Here is a 16855-nt window from a genome sequence, read left to right on the forward strand (position 1 = left end):
GGATAGATCTGTAAGATTTACTTATCACTTGGGCCACTTGTATTATACATTGCAATTTTTCCCCTATTGCCTTGATCTCTGACCCACAGTGTTGCTGCAAAATCTTTCTGTTTTGTCACCATTAAACTCAGCTGTTCCAAAACCATTCAGCCTGCAACCCTCTGCACACATCCTAAGGTCGAAAATGCTGATGTTCAAACCCATCTTTAACTTTACCCTTGATGAGTTACATGGAGATGATATCAACCAAAAACTTTTTAAAATATTTAATACATGTTGTATATATAATCCACATATATCCATCATTTTAATACAAGTCGCTACTGACTGCAATGCCGAAATATAGTCCCTCCCCTTAAAAACTAAAACTAGAAGAGCATGGACAAGTCTCAGCTTATAAAATAAACTGGGACAACAGTGAAGGTGATTATGTGACCTGTCAACAAAATACTCAATTTAAAGGCCAAAAAAAATGGGGACCAGAACAGACAATAATTTAAGGAATCTATTTAAATTGAATTATTTACCTATACTCCATAAGGTTGAAGAGGTTAATGCTACCTATAACTTTAATAGGAAGAGTTAATTGTATAAAGATCAATATTTTCTCAAGATTTCAATATCTCTTTCAAATGTTATCTATTTTAGTACCCCAATAGTTTTTTAAAGAGCTAAGTAAATGGATTCAGAAATTTTTATGGAAGGGTAAAATGTCTAGAACATCTATGCAGAAACTAACATGGAAATATGAATTAGGGAGTTTGCAACTGTCTAATTTTTACAATTATTATAGATCAGCTCAAATGCATTTTGTTGCATCTTTCTTTGAAGAGAGAATTAGCCTGACACGGATCAATGTGAAAATGGAGAAAATCAATCAAAATATTGACTTTAAAATACTCTTTTCAAATCACTCCATCCCCTCAACCCGCCTTTTCCCAATGCCTCTGTTTTTCTGCGCATTTAACCCTTCGATCATCACAGCCTTTGCTCTATCCTGTGAGCATCTAGAAAATAACTCTAAAAATCCATGATCTCTAATTCTCTATCCATGTAGTGCTCGATCCTTTATTACTTTCCTTGTTAAAGAAAGATACAGAGTTATTAAAGGCAATCATGAGAAATGAACAAGCCAGGCTTCAAGTTGCAATATGCAAAGGCCAGGAGCGAAGAAAGGGGAAGGATATTGCTAGGAAGAAAGGCAAGATTAAATCACTCCATATTAGAGAAAGCAAAGTCATAGAATTTTAAATTTGTACAGCACAGAAATGGATCATGCCAATCCCATTAGCCCTATACTCTTCTCTGCCTTACCTATCCATGTCTGTCACAACATCTCTTAAAAATAGTAATCATATCTGACACTGCCACCTCCTCTGGAACTAGTTCCAGGTGTCAACCACTCTGTAAAAAAAACCATCCCCTCAGATCTCCAGAACTCCTTCCTCTCACCTTAAATCTATGCCCTGCTGTTTTTGAAATCCCTTCCATGGGGAAAAAGCATTCTGGTTGTCCAACCTTTGGATACTTGTAAATTTACATAGCTCTCTCAGGTCAACCCTCAGCTTCCTTCACTCCAGGGCAAACAAACCCATCCTATCCAATCTTTCCTTACGGCTAAACACCTCCAATCTAGGTAGCATCCTGGTGAGTCACCTCTACACTTTATCCAGCTCAGTCATGTCCTTCTTAGAGCATGGCCATCAGGACCGCATATGTTACTCCAAGTACATTTTAACCATCGAGTTGCAATTTAACTTTCATATTCTATGTTCCAATCAAGTGTTTCATTACCTCCCTATTGAGATGTGTTGTCACTTCCCAAAAACTATGGACTTGACGCCCAGGGTCCCTGTCTTCATAAACATTTCTTAGCGCCCTATTATATCAGTACATGTTCTAACCATATTTGACCTCCTAAAATGTATCACCTTCCACTTGTTGGGATTATATTCCAGCTGCCAATGTTTCAGCTGACTAATATCTGGCTGGCAGCCTCAGGCGACCTTCCCCACTATTGTACTCAAGATGATGTGAATGGACAACAGAGAAGAGTGTAAGTAGAGAAAGCAGGAATGCACCTTTTTAAATTGTTCCAGCTTAGTGCTCGTTAATAACACAGAGAAAAATATAGGCATGAATAAATTTACGCTTTATTGCTCATGGCAAGATTTGAATAAAAATACTTGATTATTATTTGAACTTTGAAATCAGAATATCAGGCATTGCTGGTAAGCAGTCCAGTTTCAAATACAAGTTAAACTAAATTTAAGGTATGAATGAGATAAAGTAATATTAATGATTTGTAACTGGAACTTGATTAACATGAATTCTTCACAGAACACGTACTCCCCGACTTACAACCATAATTCATTCCAAAAGATCGGTTGTATCTCAGAATGGATGCAAGTGACATAGGTTGTAGGTCGGGGACCACCTGTATATATTACTGATTCCTGTGCACATGCACAAGAGTTAAGCGTCCTAACTTCAATCACGGTGTCTACAGATTTTCATGATTTACCAGCGTCTTACTTAATGATATTGAATTCATGCCTTTAACTCATGCACATATGCCAACCAAACTCCAATACACAAACCCACTGCGCATGCACCAACCGAAGACTTGCACAAGCGCACAGTGATCAAGTTGGCTACACCCAGCCTACGGACACCGACTCATAAGTAAATAAAGTAAATACGCATATTTTGGCTCTTACATGCCCTGTATCCCTGTTATAGTTTGTCAAATATAACATAAACCGCATAAATTTTATATTTTTTCTTTATATATCTTTTTTCCATATGTGCAGATGGACATAGTTGGATAGGTCACAAGTCGGGGAGTACCTGGACATTACTGTTTCCTTAACTTCTCCCTTCACTCAGAAATTAATTGCACAGTAAAACCCCTGGTACCCGGAACCTATGGGAATTGGTTGAGGCCAGAGAAGTTTATTTTCCAGTTGCTTGAGAATGCGTGTTGCACAATTGCCAAACTGAAGGTGAGGCACGCCAATTTTAACCATTCTTTTTTTATGCCTATTTATTTTTTTGTTGCTGGTTGGTTGAGGCTGCCAGTTGCTTAAATTCCAGATACCAGGGGTTTTACTGTATATAATATACCTCAATGAAGAACATTCCCTAAACATGACTGGTCTTTCCTGTACTCATTTAGATAAGCAAAACCATATGTCATGTATGTCATCCGCCTGACATTGTGTGTGCTTCATGGTGAACGATGACACACTATTCAACATTGATAAATGTTAGAGGCAAATCTGTTCTCATCTTCCCCCTGAACATGAGCTTACACCTACTGGTCACTGGATGATAACCAGGAAAATATCTAACTTCTTTCCTCTATTGCCCAGTACATTTAATAGAACTCCCATTCATGTTGTGCTGTTGGCTTCATTCTACAAATTAATGTTCTGTAACTTTAACTCACTAAGATATGATTTTTGTTTCTTCACAGTTTCATTCACACATGATTCATTCCTGTTCTCATTTTTCCTGCTTGTAGAACTCTCTTCTGCCCTCTAGTGGATTTATATTATATGGTCACTAAATCTGCAACACATTTTGAGTCAAGATTATTTTATTGTCATGCAATAAAACAGAAAATGTAATATTTGCCCAGCGCCCCTTGCAGACAGAGAAAGAGAAGCAAAAGAGAGTCCCCCCCCACCCCCCCCCCCGCCCCCAGAGACACTGAGCACCCATGGATTCACCTCCAGCGCTTCCAGGGCCATACAGTCTTCAGTCCAAACTCGAGCTCCAGATCCAAACCTCCGATACAATCAGGAGCCTTGGCACCAATACCTGGTGTCCCTTCAGCCAGTCTCAAGGCCATCTCCTGCAGTCTGCAGCCCGGTGCGAGTCCCTTGACTGCAATTGCCAGCAGCCCACAGTCTGCATGGGTTCCTCGCCTCGAGTCACCAACAGCACACTGCCTGAATGTTCCTCAGCCTCAGAGGCCCTCGGTGGTCCGCCACCATGTGGATTGTCCTGTAGGATTGTCCCCACTGCTTCTCCTTCTCAAACGAGGGTAGGTCTCCCTGTTTTCTGGTGCCCTAAACTAGTCCTCTGCCTCTCCAGTGTCTACAACTCCACAAGACCGCTGCTGAATATGGGTGTCGCCATCTTGGGCCCAGGCCCTGCTGTTGCAGGATTTTAAAGTAAACCACCATCAGCTCCTTTAACAGGCCGTTTAAAGCCTGTACTGAACTGTTGACAGCCAGACTGGGCGGTTGGACCCCACAGAGCAGCCCTGTGTCTCTGCTCCCCATTCTCCTTGGGTCTGTACCAGCAGCAGATCTGCCATTACAGCTGCTCTTGAAGCATCGCAGTTTACTGCTTAGATGAAACAAAATGTGCGCAGAAACAACCATTATAGCCTTTTGATCATTAGTATCAGGGCTTCCCATTTCCTTGTCCATTTTGTTTACCATCTCTAAAAGTATCTTGGAATATTTAGTTCCCAACCTTCAGCATTTTGCAATCAGGTCTCTGTCATGAGCATGAGGTGAAACCCATTTGTTGCTTACTTGCTTCATTAATTATTCTGTTTTGTTACATACGTTGTGCACATTTAGATTAAAAAGCCTTCAATTTTACCTTGCTCCATTTTTCCTGGCTCCGTGGAGATTTAGTCTCGTGTCTCGATGAATCCTCGACAGATTCTGGTCATAATTACAATATTCATTTTGTTATCCTGCACTAACCACCTTCTCCTTTCTCAGTAACTTTTCAATTTTTTTCCTCACCATTTCCTGTACCACCCCCCAGATTGAAGGAGGCTTGAAACTAAAAACCTCAGTGCATCTGAATAATTTGAAAGGCTGCACGGGGCAATTTAGACATCTCCTTCTCAAGGCGGTGTGGGTCATCTGCTCTCTTTATCCAGTCATAGGGAGATACAGCATTGCAGCCCATTGAATAAATGTTGACCATGAACTGCATAAAGTGAAGGGAGGAAGGTTTTGGGGGATACCAGGGGCAGGATTTTTTTTATATACGGAGATTTGTGGGTTTCTGGAATGCATTGCCAGGGGTGGTGCTGGAGGCTGGAACAACAGGGGCATTTAAGACATTCAGAAGCCCCTTTTCTACTGGCACCTTATCCCAGGAAGTAACAGGGAATTAAGGGTCCAGTGGAAAAGGGAAACAATCAACACACATCGAATCACGCCAGAGATTGACAGCCTCTACCCCTACTCCAAAGGGATTGTACTGTTCTATGAACTACCCTTTCAGACTAATGCTATCCTTACATTTCTCACCTCTCTTCCGCAACTGTGACCTCTCACACCCAACAGGCAAGTGATAGTGGCCAATTAACTTACTAACCCACATGTCTCCAAGATGATGTGAGAGGAAACTGGACCACATGGAGGAAACCCAACATGATCACTGAGTGAAGACAGACAACAGCTAAGCCAGGATGGAACCTGTCACGGGAACAGTGAGGCAGGTACCTTTCTAATTCTCTCGCTGTGCTGTGTTGCTAAAGATGGAGAACAAAAAGATGCTCTGAAGTCTATTTAGTCCATAGAACCCTGGTATTACTTATTAAAATTTATATTCCATATATTTCAGGATTCCTTTCTCTTTCTTGTTCATGAATTTTGTACACATTATTTTAATAAAATATCACAGGATGATGATTTTCTTTATCTATTATTCCTCATTTCCCCCTTCTACGCTTTTTATATGATTGCAGTGGTCATATTGAATTGTACCATCTTACTGTCTGTTCTTCTCATCCATCTTGAAAGGGTGTTGCTTTATTCACAATTCATTATATCCTCTCATTCAGAAACAAAGAATCAAGGCAGAAAATTAGAAATTTGCCATATTATTAGATTTAATTTGTACTCTGAGGACTATATATACTACCACAACTTAAAATAGCATTCCACGAATAAGACAATTCAATGTTATCATTAATCTATAAACTTTGTAGAAATTTTAAAAAACTAAATATATTTACAATTATGGCTTAACAATTCATTTAAAATACAAATAGTGATCTTGGAGACAATGTGCTGTTTTACAATTTTCTCCATTCTAATTGGATGTTGATATTGTACTTCAGGTAACTTGAGATAACATTTGTCAGAAACAGGCAGGCATGTAACAAGCGTGTGTTAATTAAACTGGTGGATTAACACGTGCACTTGCTGATGAAGCGACAAGAAATGTCAATGTCCAAGTTCAATCCACAAGTTGCTTTGATTCAATCCCCGGCGTAATTTGATGTCATTTGACCCCGGCGTGTTGATTGCTTTCCTTTTCTGCTGGACCCTTAATCAGTTAATTCCCCGTTACACAAAATGTAACCGAATTAGTTACATTTTCGATAAAAGTAGACGTAATAATCTGTGAAGAATATTCCAGCGAAATTCTGATTTGTCCCACAATCTGCCAGATCCTGTAAAATGAAGAATATTTTATAATAAAGCAGGTGAACCGATATTTCAGATGGACTTTTCAACTAGTTACAAGTTGACTTACGGGTACTGCCACACGGAAGTGATATCTGCACTCATGGAGATGTGCTACAGGCAAGATCCAGAAATGTTGATAACCCTACAGAAATATTTATAAATTCAATGAAACATATTCACTATATATTAAAGGTATGAAACCTATTCTTAATACAAAAAATTGAATCATTTACTCAATTTTTTTCTGCCGACAGTCACTACATTACATTATTTCTAGATATTTACTTGCAAATATCTATGTATGTATCTATATTTATGTATGTCAATAGATTTTTTTTTGGTATGCACAGGTAAATAGTTTCAAAATTGGCCTGTTCTACCAAACAGCTGTCTCCTGTAAGTGCTGACAAACCAGAGTGCCGGTTGGATTTGTTATTCTACCCTTTAACACGAGCATTCCTGGAAGGCCAGTGTTGTCCTGCTGGGAATGAAGTCTTGACCTCGCACTGTATTCGTGGCAGCAGCATCCTGACTACCCACAGAGTTAAAATCCAGAGGCTTGGATGACTGATCTGGGAAAAATCAGTTTGAATCCCACATTAGCAGCTGGAAAATTCAAATTCAGTCATGTCCGGATGTTTTTAAAAACTAACATCTGGAATGATAATGATGAACCTATCAACAGTCAAAAATAATTCACAATTTCTCTTCAAGATAGGAACTTTTTTTTTACTTGCTTTTCCAGGTCAGTTGAAAGTCTTTGGCCTGATGCACTCACACTTGTTTCACTTTTCACAGTTGCAACCTGAACTCGTCTCCATTTCCAGCACTCTGTTTCTAGTTCACATTTCCACTATCTGTAGTTTTGTTATGCTGTCCTTCACCAGAGAAACTCCCCATGGTTTATGCATAATTACAGACTCTCAGCTTTGCGTGCGCCCTTCCCCTGGTTTCGTTAAACCTTCGGTTGAGAGGCAATTTACAGTGCGCCCTTTCCCCTGGTTTCGTTAAACCTTCAGTTGAGAGGCAATTTACAGTGCACAATAAATCCTGCCATATCCAGAATGTTTTGCCTCCCATGAACAAATAAATTCAGGAAAAAATGTTTCCCTCTCTCTAAATTTTAAAACACATGCATATTGACATTTAGAAATATGGTGTCATTGAATGAAATTTAAAGTCAATGGATTAAACATATCTGGAATAAAAAAAGCTAATATCTGCAATCAGAATAAAAGGACATCCCTTTAGGAAGGAGAAAAATTTAATCAGTCAGAGGGTTGTGAATCTATGGAATTTATTGCCGCATACAGTTAGGGAGGCCAAATGATTGGGTGTATTAAAAGCAGAGCAGGGCAAGGGTGCCAAACAACCAATGCTGAGATCACCTGGACAGAGGCTGGCCAAGATCTTAGGCAAAATTAGAGCTGAGATGTGGTGATGAATGGAGTATCCTTTGCCAAAGGCTTATTGGCTTGGATTGTCTTGTCAAATAGTGGCAGATTCACAAGGAAAGAACAACATTTTTGTCACATGATAGGAAGTTCAAAAGCATATGTGCAAGCTTCCGAGGGATACACAGGACGTTGCATGACTGGGTGACGCATCAAGCACCAGCCTCTTGCAATTATATTGACAAATCTGCCCACTGAACCTGTGTCACCTTGGACTCAGTGACGGTTTAGTCACTCCATTCATTTTGATTGAGAGATTCATGTCATCCACAGATTGCTTTGATAGAGGTGATTGCCCTAGCTTCATGCTTTCTTCATATTCTTTCTCTCATTACAATTATAAATCAGTGCGTCTTACATCCGTGGAGGGCAAACTATGGGAGAGGATTCTTAGGGAGAGGATTCACGAGCATTTAGAGAAGCATAGCCTTGTCAGGAATAGTCAGCGTGGCTTTGTCAGGAGCAGGCCATGGCAAAAGAAATTGATGAAGGTAGGATGATAGATGTGGTATATATGGAATTTGATAAACTTCCCTAATGGTAGACTCATTCGAATCTTTCATTCAGAAAGACAACAAGGCATGGGATCCATGGAACCTCGGCTGCTTGGATCCAGAATTGGTTTGCCTGCAGAAAGTGTGGAATATATTCTGCCTGGAGGTCAGTGACTTGTGGAGTTCCGCAGGGATCTGTTCTGGAACACCTGCTCTTTGTGGTTTTTATATACTGTATGACTTGGACGAAGAAGTGGAAGGATGGGTCAGTAAGATTGCAGATGACACAAAAGTTGGAGGTGCTATAGTTAGTGTAGAAGGTTGTTGAAGGTTTTAACAGGATATAGACAGGATGGAGAGTTGGGTTGAGAAATGGAAGATGGAGTTCCATCCAGATAAATGTGAAGTGATCCATTTTGAAAAGTTGAAGTTGGAGTACATGGTCAATGACAGGATACTTAACAGAACAGAAGAAAAGAGGGACTTTGGGGTTCAATTCATAGATCTCTTAAGGTTGATAAGGTAGTTAAGAAGGCTTATGGCCTTTATTAGTCAGGGGATCAAGTTCTAGAGTCATGAGGTAATGTTGCAACATTATAAAAGTCTGGTTAGTCTATACTTGGAATATTATGTTTTGGTGGCAGAAATAGCTGAGTATAATATGTTGGATGCAGAGGCTGGTAGGGGGAGGGGGAGGAATATGTGAGGACGAAGGGAATTGTTGCATCTAGGGGGCAAGGGGGGCCAGGGCATAGTTGTGGAAAAACAAAAGGTTTTTGGAGGGCTGTAGAGGGGAAATAGAGTTTTTTTTTGAAGAAGCAGGACATCTAGAATGTTCTGGAATAGAAAACCATCCTAGAACCAGGTGCGATGAAAATGGAGGAATAAAGAGAAAGGAGAGAGGGTGTGAAGAGATTTTCTTTAGGGAGGTAAGCTTCCGATCCTTGATGGACACCAATTGAGTGTAGAACTGACGGATGAACATAATTTTTAAAGGGAGCACATGGATTTGAACTAGGGACCTCTTGATCTGCAGTTGGTGAATAAATGCACACCTTCATATCTTACTGTTGTATAAATAGAATTCAAATTTGCCCTGGACTTCAATCTTAGCAATCAATCATTAGAAAGGTCATTTATTCACTGCATTGGACATAAAAATGACAAATTACCTGTGACATTTCTTGCGAAGCATCTTTTTCAGTTATAATCTTTATAGACTCCATACAAGTTCTTCCAAGGTGCATTGTACATTTGTAAACAAGCAAGGGTGCTGTAGTACTGTGAGGAATAACTGATTAATATTTTATTGTAAAAAAGCTGAGGAAATAGCTTCAACTGGAATGGAGTGATTAAAATAGCAGAAATTCTGTTCAAAATTACAATGCCTGATTACAGTTGTGAAGGGAAAAATACAAAAATCAAAATTTAGTTCATAGCCTAAATAGCATGCATGAGACAAACATTGAGTTCACATTTGTAGGTAACTGCTAGGTCTTTCTGGAGAATTTTTGATAATTATAATTCTTTGTGTTTTCATGTCCTAAAGAAAACAAAATGATTATCAGTACACTTCTGGCAGGGTAACCATGGAAGCATTTCAATTACTGAGAAACTTTAATCTAGGACCACATTTGATAGATGTGGATATTTTATATATAGAGAAACTGCATTGAATGAATGTCAGGATTAAATAACTATCACTAACACCTGAAATTTCAATGATTATAACTATAAATAACGAAAGCATTTGAACAATTGGTGGTAAAAATATAACTTACCTAATACTCATTTTTTTAGATATTTACAAATTAGTCAATTTGTTCAGTCTCAGATCCCTGACTTTCCAGCAATCCCTGAGCCAAACATCCTTGATATACTTTTTGATTTTCAACTTTTTCATAAAGGCTTAATATCTCTCATTTATAATAATTTGCTTGATTTAAGTATAGCCTTGAGTTAAAATCAAGAATGACTGGAGGAGGATTTGAATCCTTCATTCTCTAATGAGGTCTGGGACTCCGTTATAATCTGATTAATACAACCTCCCTTTGTGCACGACACTGTTGCAATTTAAAGTGGTTGATAGAGCACACATGTCTAAAGTTAAATTGTCTCATTTTTATTCAGATGTAAATTCTCTATGTGACAAATGTAAAATTGGTGATGCCACATGTTCTGGACTTGCCCCAACTTAGAAACAAATTGGAAAGATGTTTTTCAAACGTTATCAGTGATTCTCAAGTTCAAATTGGAACCTTCTCCTTTAATTGCTCTACTCAGATCATTTCAAGATGATGTTTTACTGACTCCAAATCAAAACTGAATTTTATCTTTTACTTCATTGTTGGCCAGATGTGCAATTTTGATTAAATGGCAAGAAAATACTGAACCTAAGCATACACAATGGTGAAGTGATATTAGGTCTTGTTTCAGTTTAGAAAAAAAAATTAGATATTTCATTAAAGAGTCAAATATTAACTTCCAAAAGATGTGGGACCCATTTATGGATATTTATCATAATCTCGTTCTGTAAATTTGGTGCCATGCTGTCCATCTCCAAGTTGTTGTCACTTGATTCCTACGTGTCAACTTTTAACCTAGTGGTGGGGTGGGGGGGGGATTTGAATATTTTTATTTGTTTTTTTGGGGGGGGTTTATTTTTTGTGTTAAATTCTAATTCTTTAATATGATTGTCCTCTGGATTCTTTTTAATATGAGGAATTTTTTTGCAATTTCTTTTCTCTTGAAACTTATAGCACAATATATAACCCTAACCCTAATATAAACACAAATTTTTTTAAAAATTTAAAAGAAAAGAAAGCATAGATGAATGTCCTGACATTAAAAGCAAGACAGAGATGGCAAGACAGAGATGGCAAGACAGAGTCTTGTGAAAGCTGAGACAATACTTCTAATGCCACTGATACACAAGGGGTGATCTTCACTCTGTGCCTTAGACATCTGACAGTGTTATGGTCCAATCTGCCACCAGGAAACTGCCACCAAGAATTAAATGCCATTGATGAAATGCTTTTTTTATAATTTAATTATACCCTTGTCTGCCTTTTATCAGTGCCACATCAATGGCCTGAATTGGGAATCAATAACTTGTCATCTAATTTAGTGTTGGGCAGGGCTAAATATGCTTGACGATTAACATTTGTTTGTGACTTAAAAATATGAATTCAGAATAATAAAAATACAGTAAACCCCCTGGTATTTGGAATTCAAGCAACCATCAAAAAAAATTGAGGAAAATATATTTTTAAAATTAAAATAAGTAAGAATAAAAAAGGTAAAAAATATGAAAGTTAAAAATTGTACAAGTCCCTGGTACTACCTTTGGTGAAGATGGGAGCAAATATTCAGCCAGCAGAGGGCCTTGGTCATGCTTTGCTCATAGCAGATGTTTGAATAAAGTTGTGTGAAACAACAATGGCGTCGCCCAGGATGAAGAGCTGGTTGATTCCAATCGCCGTTGGGGTGACTCTCTTAAGGTATCTCCTTATCCCTGCTAAGTAAGAGTCGCCCTAATTAGAGGCTTTATCTGTAAACTTGGGAGAAGGTGGGTTAATTATCTATAATGTTATTGCTGGTATTTGAGGTGCTCCGTGAAGGGGGAGGAACCTGCAGCGACGTTTAAATGTTTTCTAAGAATGTGACTGAATATAAAGTAAAATGTTTTATGGTTTATACATTCATGCAAGTGAAGTTTGTTCAATGCAAGTACAGTATTGTATTTTTCTCTTTTAAACTGTTTCTTTTTAATGCAGGTGTATTAGTTATTAGTCTCAAACAACCAGAAAATACATTTATCCAGCATCTACCAATCCCCGTAGGTGTTGGATACAGGGTTTCACTATAATTAATTGGAAAAGATTTAGTATTGGGCTGGGCTCAATATGCTTGACAATTAACATTGATTTGTGACTCGAAAATATGGATTTAGAATAATAAAAATATGCGCAAATTATTTTTCTCACATTTTTTCTTCAAGAATTTTGAAATAAAATTAAAAGGTGAAGTTAATGGCAGTGAAAGGAGAATAGATTTCCTTTTAATTAAATATTCCAAAGTACTTACTCACTACTTATCTGAAATTTATTTTTTTCCATGTGATTATACGACCTTATCAAAGAAAAGTACTAAAAATCTGAAATAAATACAGAAAATGCCAAAAATATCCAGGAGACAGCATCTATGAAGAGAAACAGTTAATGCACATCAGGATGATGACCTTGCATTCGAATACATTAATAAAATCTAGTCCTTTACAATTTAGAATACCTTCGGATAATTCAAGCCTGTTGCTTAAATTCTAGGGTCTATTTTGATACATTCATAATGAAAAATAATAAACCGCAAGATATAGTCATCAGACAGCATCTCTTGCCCAATACTGTAGGTTGATTTTTGGTGCCTACATAGAGTTCATTTTATTGAGGGAAGATATCTACAATGTACTCACTTTATTTCTAAGGTAATCCTCATATTTACAGGAGTGTATTTGTTGATTGGAATTACATAGCTGTAGTTACCATTTCTGAAAAATAAAGAAAGAAAACTATCCTGCATTAATAATTCATAGAACAAATAAACTACTCAAATTTATACTCCATGGATATTGCGTAGTTATAGTGAACTATATAACTATATTGCATTCCATGTTTCTGGGAATTTTACTTGAGAGAAAAATTGGAACAATTAAGAGATCAACGCTCAGAAACTCATCCCTGTTCATTTGTACTCAATATGCCCTATAGCAGCCGTGGCAATGTTAGAGAGTGCCTCTGAATGTCTGTTCTATTGATATCAGTAGAATGTAGACAACAGCTATTACAGCAGGCACTGATCGTTTATATCCTTTCAGATGTGAGTGTGGATGTAAAATGACTATTGATTTTGACACGACACAGTAAGGCCATTCAGTGAGCAAGAGAGCCCATGAAGCAATGGTCAGCATCCTTCAACAAACACATTTTCAACAAGGGAAGAAAGAAACATAATGCTGGATGGAAACACAAAAGTCTGCAGACGCTGTGATTGTAGCAAAAACTCACAAATGCTGGAGGAACTCAGCTGGTCCTACAATGTCTATAGGAGGTAAAGATAATATTACCGAGGTTTCAGGCCTGAGCCCTTCTTCAAGGAATAAGCAAAGAACAGGAAGGAGTCAGAATAAAGATTGAAAACTTGGCAGGGGGAGGAGTCCATACCATCAAAAGCGGATAATTGGATATGACAGATGTCAGTTATTGAGCTCCATTTGGTATTGAATTAGTTCATGGCTATCCTACACTTCAACTCTATTTGCATATAGATACCCTTAAATAATAAGAATCTGTTGCTCTCAGACCTTAAGATTTCAATTTGCCCATTATTTATAGTTTTTGAGGGAAATAAGATCCAGAGTAATTTGATCCAAACTTTGCTTACTTGAGTAGCGATGATCAATGAATAATTATAAACTTTTTTCTTCTAGGTAAATGCCTAAGAGTTAGATTTCAACATTATTTTGTTTACTAAATGTGTGCTCCAGTTACTGATAATACACAATAAGTTTGGGCCAGAAAGGTAAAATTCCATCCTACCTCAATTAATTTACTTAGCAAAAAACATGTGGGGATTGTAGGTCAATTGGGTGTAATTTTACAGCCCAGGCTCATGGGCCTGAATGGCCTGTTACCGTCCTGAATGTCTAAATTACACTAGGGTGGTTATCAAGATTCAAAGTTCAGATTTATTGTCAGAGTGCATACATGACATCACATACAACCCTGAGATTCATTTTCCTGCGGGTGAGGCAGAATTACCACTTATTGGTAATACAAAAAAAAACTTACTGAAGAAGATACAGATACATGTAAACAAATAAAGAGAGAAAAGCCTTCTACAAAACTTTAAAATGAAAAAGAACAAGTGAAGAGAATCTGACAAAAGGACGAATGTAGTAAGATTATAAACCGAATTATCTCTATTCAGAGTGTCAGAAAGAAAGGCAAACCTATTTTATTTTTTCTAACCTGAATCGATGAATTAGGAAAGACTTTCTTAATAAAATATTCAAAAAGAAACAAATGACGACACTCATGATGCAGTAAAATCCCCGTTATCTGAAATTCAAGCAACCAGAAACAAAAGTTCACGGAACACAAGCAGGTTAAAAACACAAAAGTTTAAAATTGGCACCCCTAGCAGTTAGTTCACCAATCCATACAACATGCAATCTCAAGCAACCGTAAAATTTACTTAGCTGGCCTCTACCAATCCCATTAGATGCCGGTTACCAGTGGGGTGGGTTAATTGTATTGAAGTTTGTTAAAGTATATCAAGTTTTTGAGTAAAGCTTTAAAGTAACTAACCCACAGTGAACTCCTCTTGCGCAGTATTGCTGGTCAATAAGTTGTTGGCTTTCCATAACTTGTATTGACCGAACAGATGTATCAAACCCTATTAATATCAAAAGCAATTTAAAGTCATTTAAGCTTTGAGCAATAAATAATTTGTTCTCAACTCAAATTCTTCAGTGTTGCCCTCAAAGATGTATTATCAAAATACCCAATCTTATCTCACGATGTAAATGTGCACCAATCATTAAATCATGTGTGAACTTGTGAAAGACCGGTAATATAAACTTTTGGAGTAAATACCAACAGAAATTTCTACTGGTACAATATTACAAGCTAAGGATACACTTAATTTCAAATGTAGTATGCATAAGTCACTGTGCCCTTTAAATCTATCCAGCTCAAAGTGTGTAATTACTTTATATGCTGGTGAACAAGACCACTCTGTATAAGACAACCCCCAGAATTTCCACTGACAGTGTAGTTTTTAATCTACACTTGTGTAATAAGACTACCCCAAGTCTGACACTTACCACTGACCAGTGGAGCTATGCAGTCATAATACTTTAAAAACTTTAAATTTTATTAGCATATTTTAAAATAAACCACCTTCAGCTCCTTTTACAGGCCGCTTAAAGCCTGTACAGGGCCGCCAGTGGTTGGATTGGGCAGATGGAACTTTCAGGGGAGCGCTGAGACTTCGCTGTCGAGGTTTGGGTTGAATACTTGTCGCGGGGAAGCACTGAGACTTTGCTGTTAATATTCTGATTTTTTTTTTACTTGGTGTACAAGACGAACCCTGGTTTTGGGGTGACATTTCAAATTTTCAAGTCTCATCTTAAATGCTGGCATATAGAGTACTCCATCATCAACTTCATTCTGTCTGTGGGGAATGTCAGCTCCTGGTCCTATCATTTTATTTTCAACCTCTGTGAGAATTTTTTTCCTTAATTCGATATGTAATAAAAATGCTTTTTAAAGCTTAAGGACTACTTCTCTTAAGTAATTGCTTTTTCAAAAAGTGTCAAGCTGTTTAATTATTTAAGAACTATGTAATATCTTCATCTGCAGAGTTTGTGCAGACAAGCCTCCATACATCAGCAGCTCCTCCATGAAGACAGATTTGTGCTTCACCCACCCATTTTACCTGCTGTACATAGTTAAGCTGTTAGTCTTTCAAAGCTATCTCCTCTGTGCTACTCATTTTATCCACTTCATTAATACCAAATAGATAGATCCACTTCTGCAAATTCTCCTTCAAGAAGATTTCAGAGACCACATCTCAATAAACACTCCTTTTCTGAACTGACTGTTTGTAAACAGACTCGCGCTGAAATTTTCCTTCTCCTCTCCAAGCTCTAAAACATGGAGCAGCCGAAGAAAGTCTTCAGATGCTGGGGTCGAGCGCAATACACAAAAGTGCTGGAAAAACTCGGCAGGTCACGCAGCGTCCATGTGAAGTTAAGGGTAACCAACCTTTCAGGCCTGAGCCTACGGATGCTACATGATCGACCAAGTGTCTCCAGCACTTTTGTCTATTGCACGTGGAACATTGCCTGCATATTTCAGCTTGAGGAGATGCGTTCTGGGCAGTTGCACAGCACACAAACAACAGCATGCACAACAACCCAAACCTCTAGGCTCTGGTCCAAGGTAATCTGGTTACATTTTAACCTAATTTGAACCAGTTTTGCTTACTGAATTATTTCCACTTTCTAGTTTTAATTCATGTCTGATGTTTTGCAGATTTGATTATGTTGTTTAATAAAATGTGAAAGCCCTTTTTTTTTCCCCTGTGCGCATCCCATCAACAGAGATAACAACAGCTGCAAATGAGAATTATGATGTATAAACACATTGATTGGTTTGCAGATTGCAATTGATATTTGCATAAGTAAAGTTCTTAAGGTGTATGTTCTACAAGGTCTCATGAGTCTTGGTGACACCATATATATTCAACGGTGGCACGGTTAGTGTTCTGAATAGTGAAAAGCTATTTCAACACCAGCGACTGGGGTTTGAATCCTGCGCTATCTGTAAGGAGTTTACATATTCTCCCTGTGTTTGCGTTGGGTTTCCTTTGAGTGCTCCGGCTTCCTCCCACC

The 16855-nt window shown here is 37.9% G+C and overlaps 1 protein-coding gene across 1 annotated transcript in view; it reads right to left on the reverse strand.

The window, feature by feature from the left end:
* Window positions 1–6030: 6030 nt before the first annotated feature.
* Window positions 6031–16855, reverse strand: part of LOC138745237 (myelin regulatory factor-like protein) — a 46800-nt gene continuing 35975 nt past the window's right edge. Inside the window, exons 23-27 of the mRNA XM_069902300.1 lie at window positions 14766–14853; window positions 12872–12946; window positions 9573–9681; window positions 6520–6594; window positions 6031–6436 (exon numbers count right to left, since the gene is read on the reverse strand). Coding sequence (XP_069758401.1) covers window positions 6350–6436; window positions 6520–6594; window positions 9573–9681; window positions 12872–12946; window positions 14766–14853 — 434 coding nt within the window. The 3' untranslated portion in view covers window positions 6031–6349. The remainder of the gene's footprint in view (window positions 6437–6519; window positions 6595–9572; window positions 9682–12871; window positions 12947–14765; window positions 14854–16855) is intronic.

This window comes from Narcine bancroftii, chromosome 11 (genome assembly GCF_036971445.1).
Source record: "Narcine bancroftii isolate sNarBan1 chromosome 11, sNarBan1.hap1, whole genome shotgun sequence".
NCBI lineage: Eukaryota > Metazoa > Chordata > Chondrichthyes > Torpediniformes > Narcinidae > Narcine > Narcine bancroftii.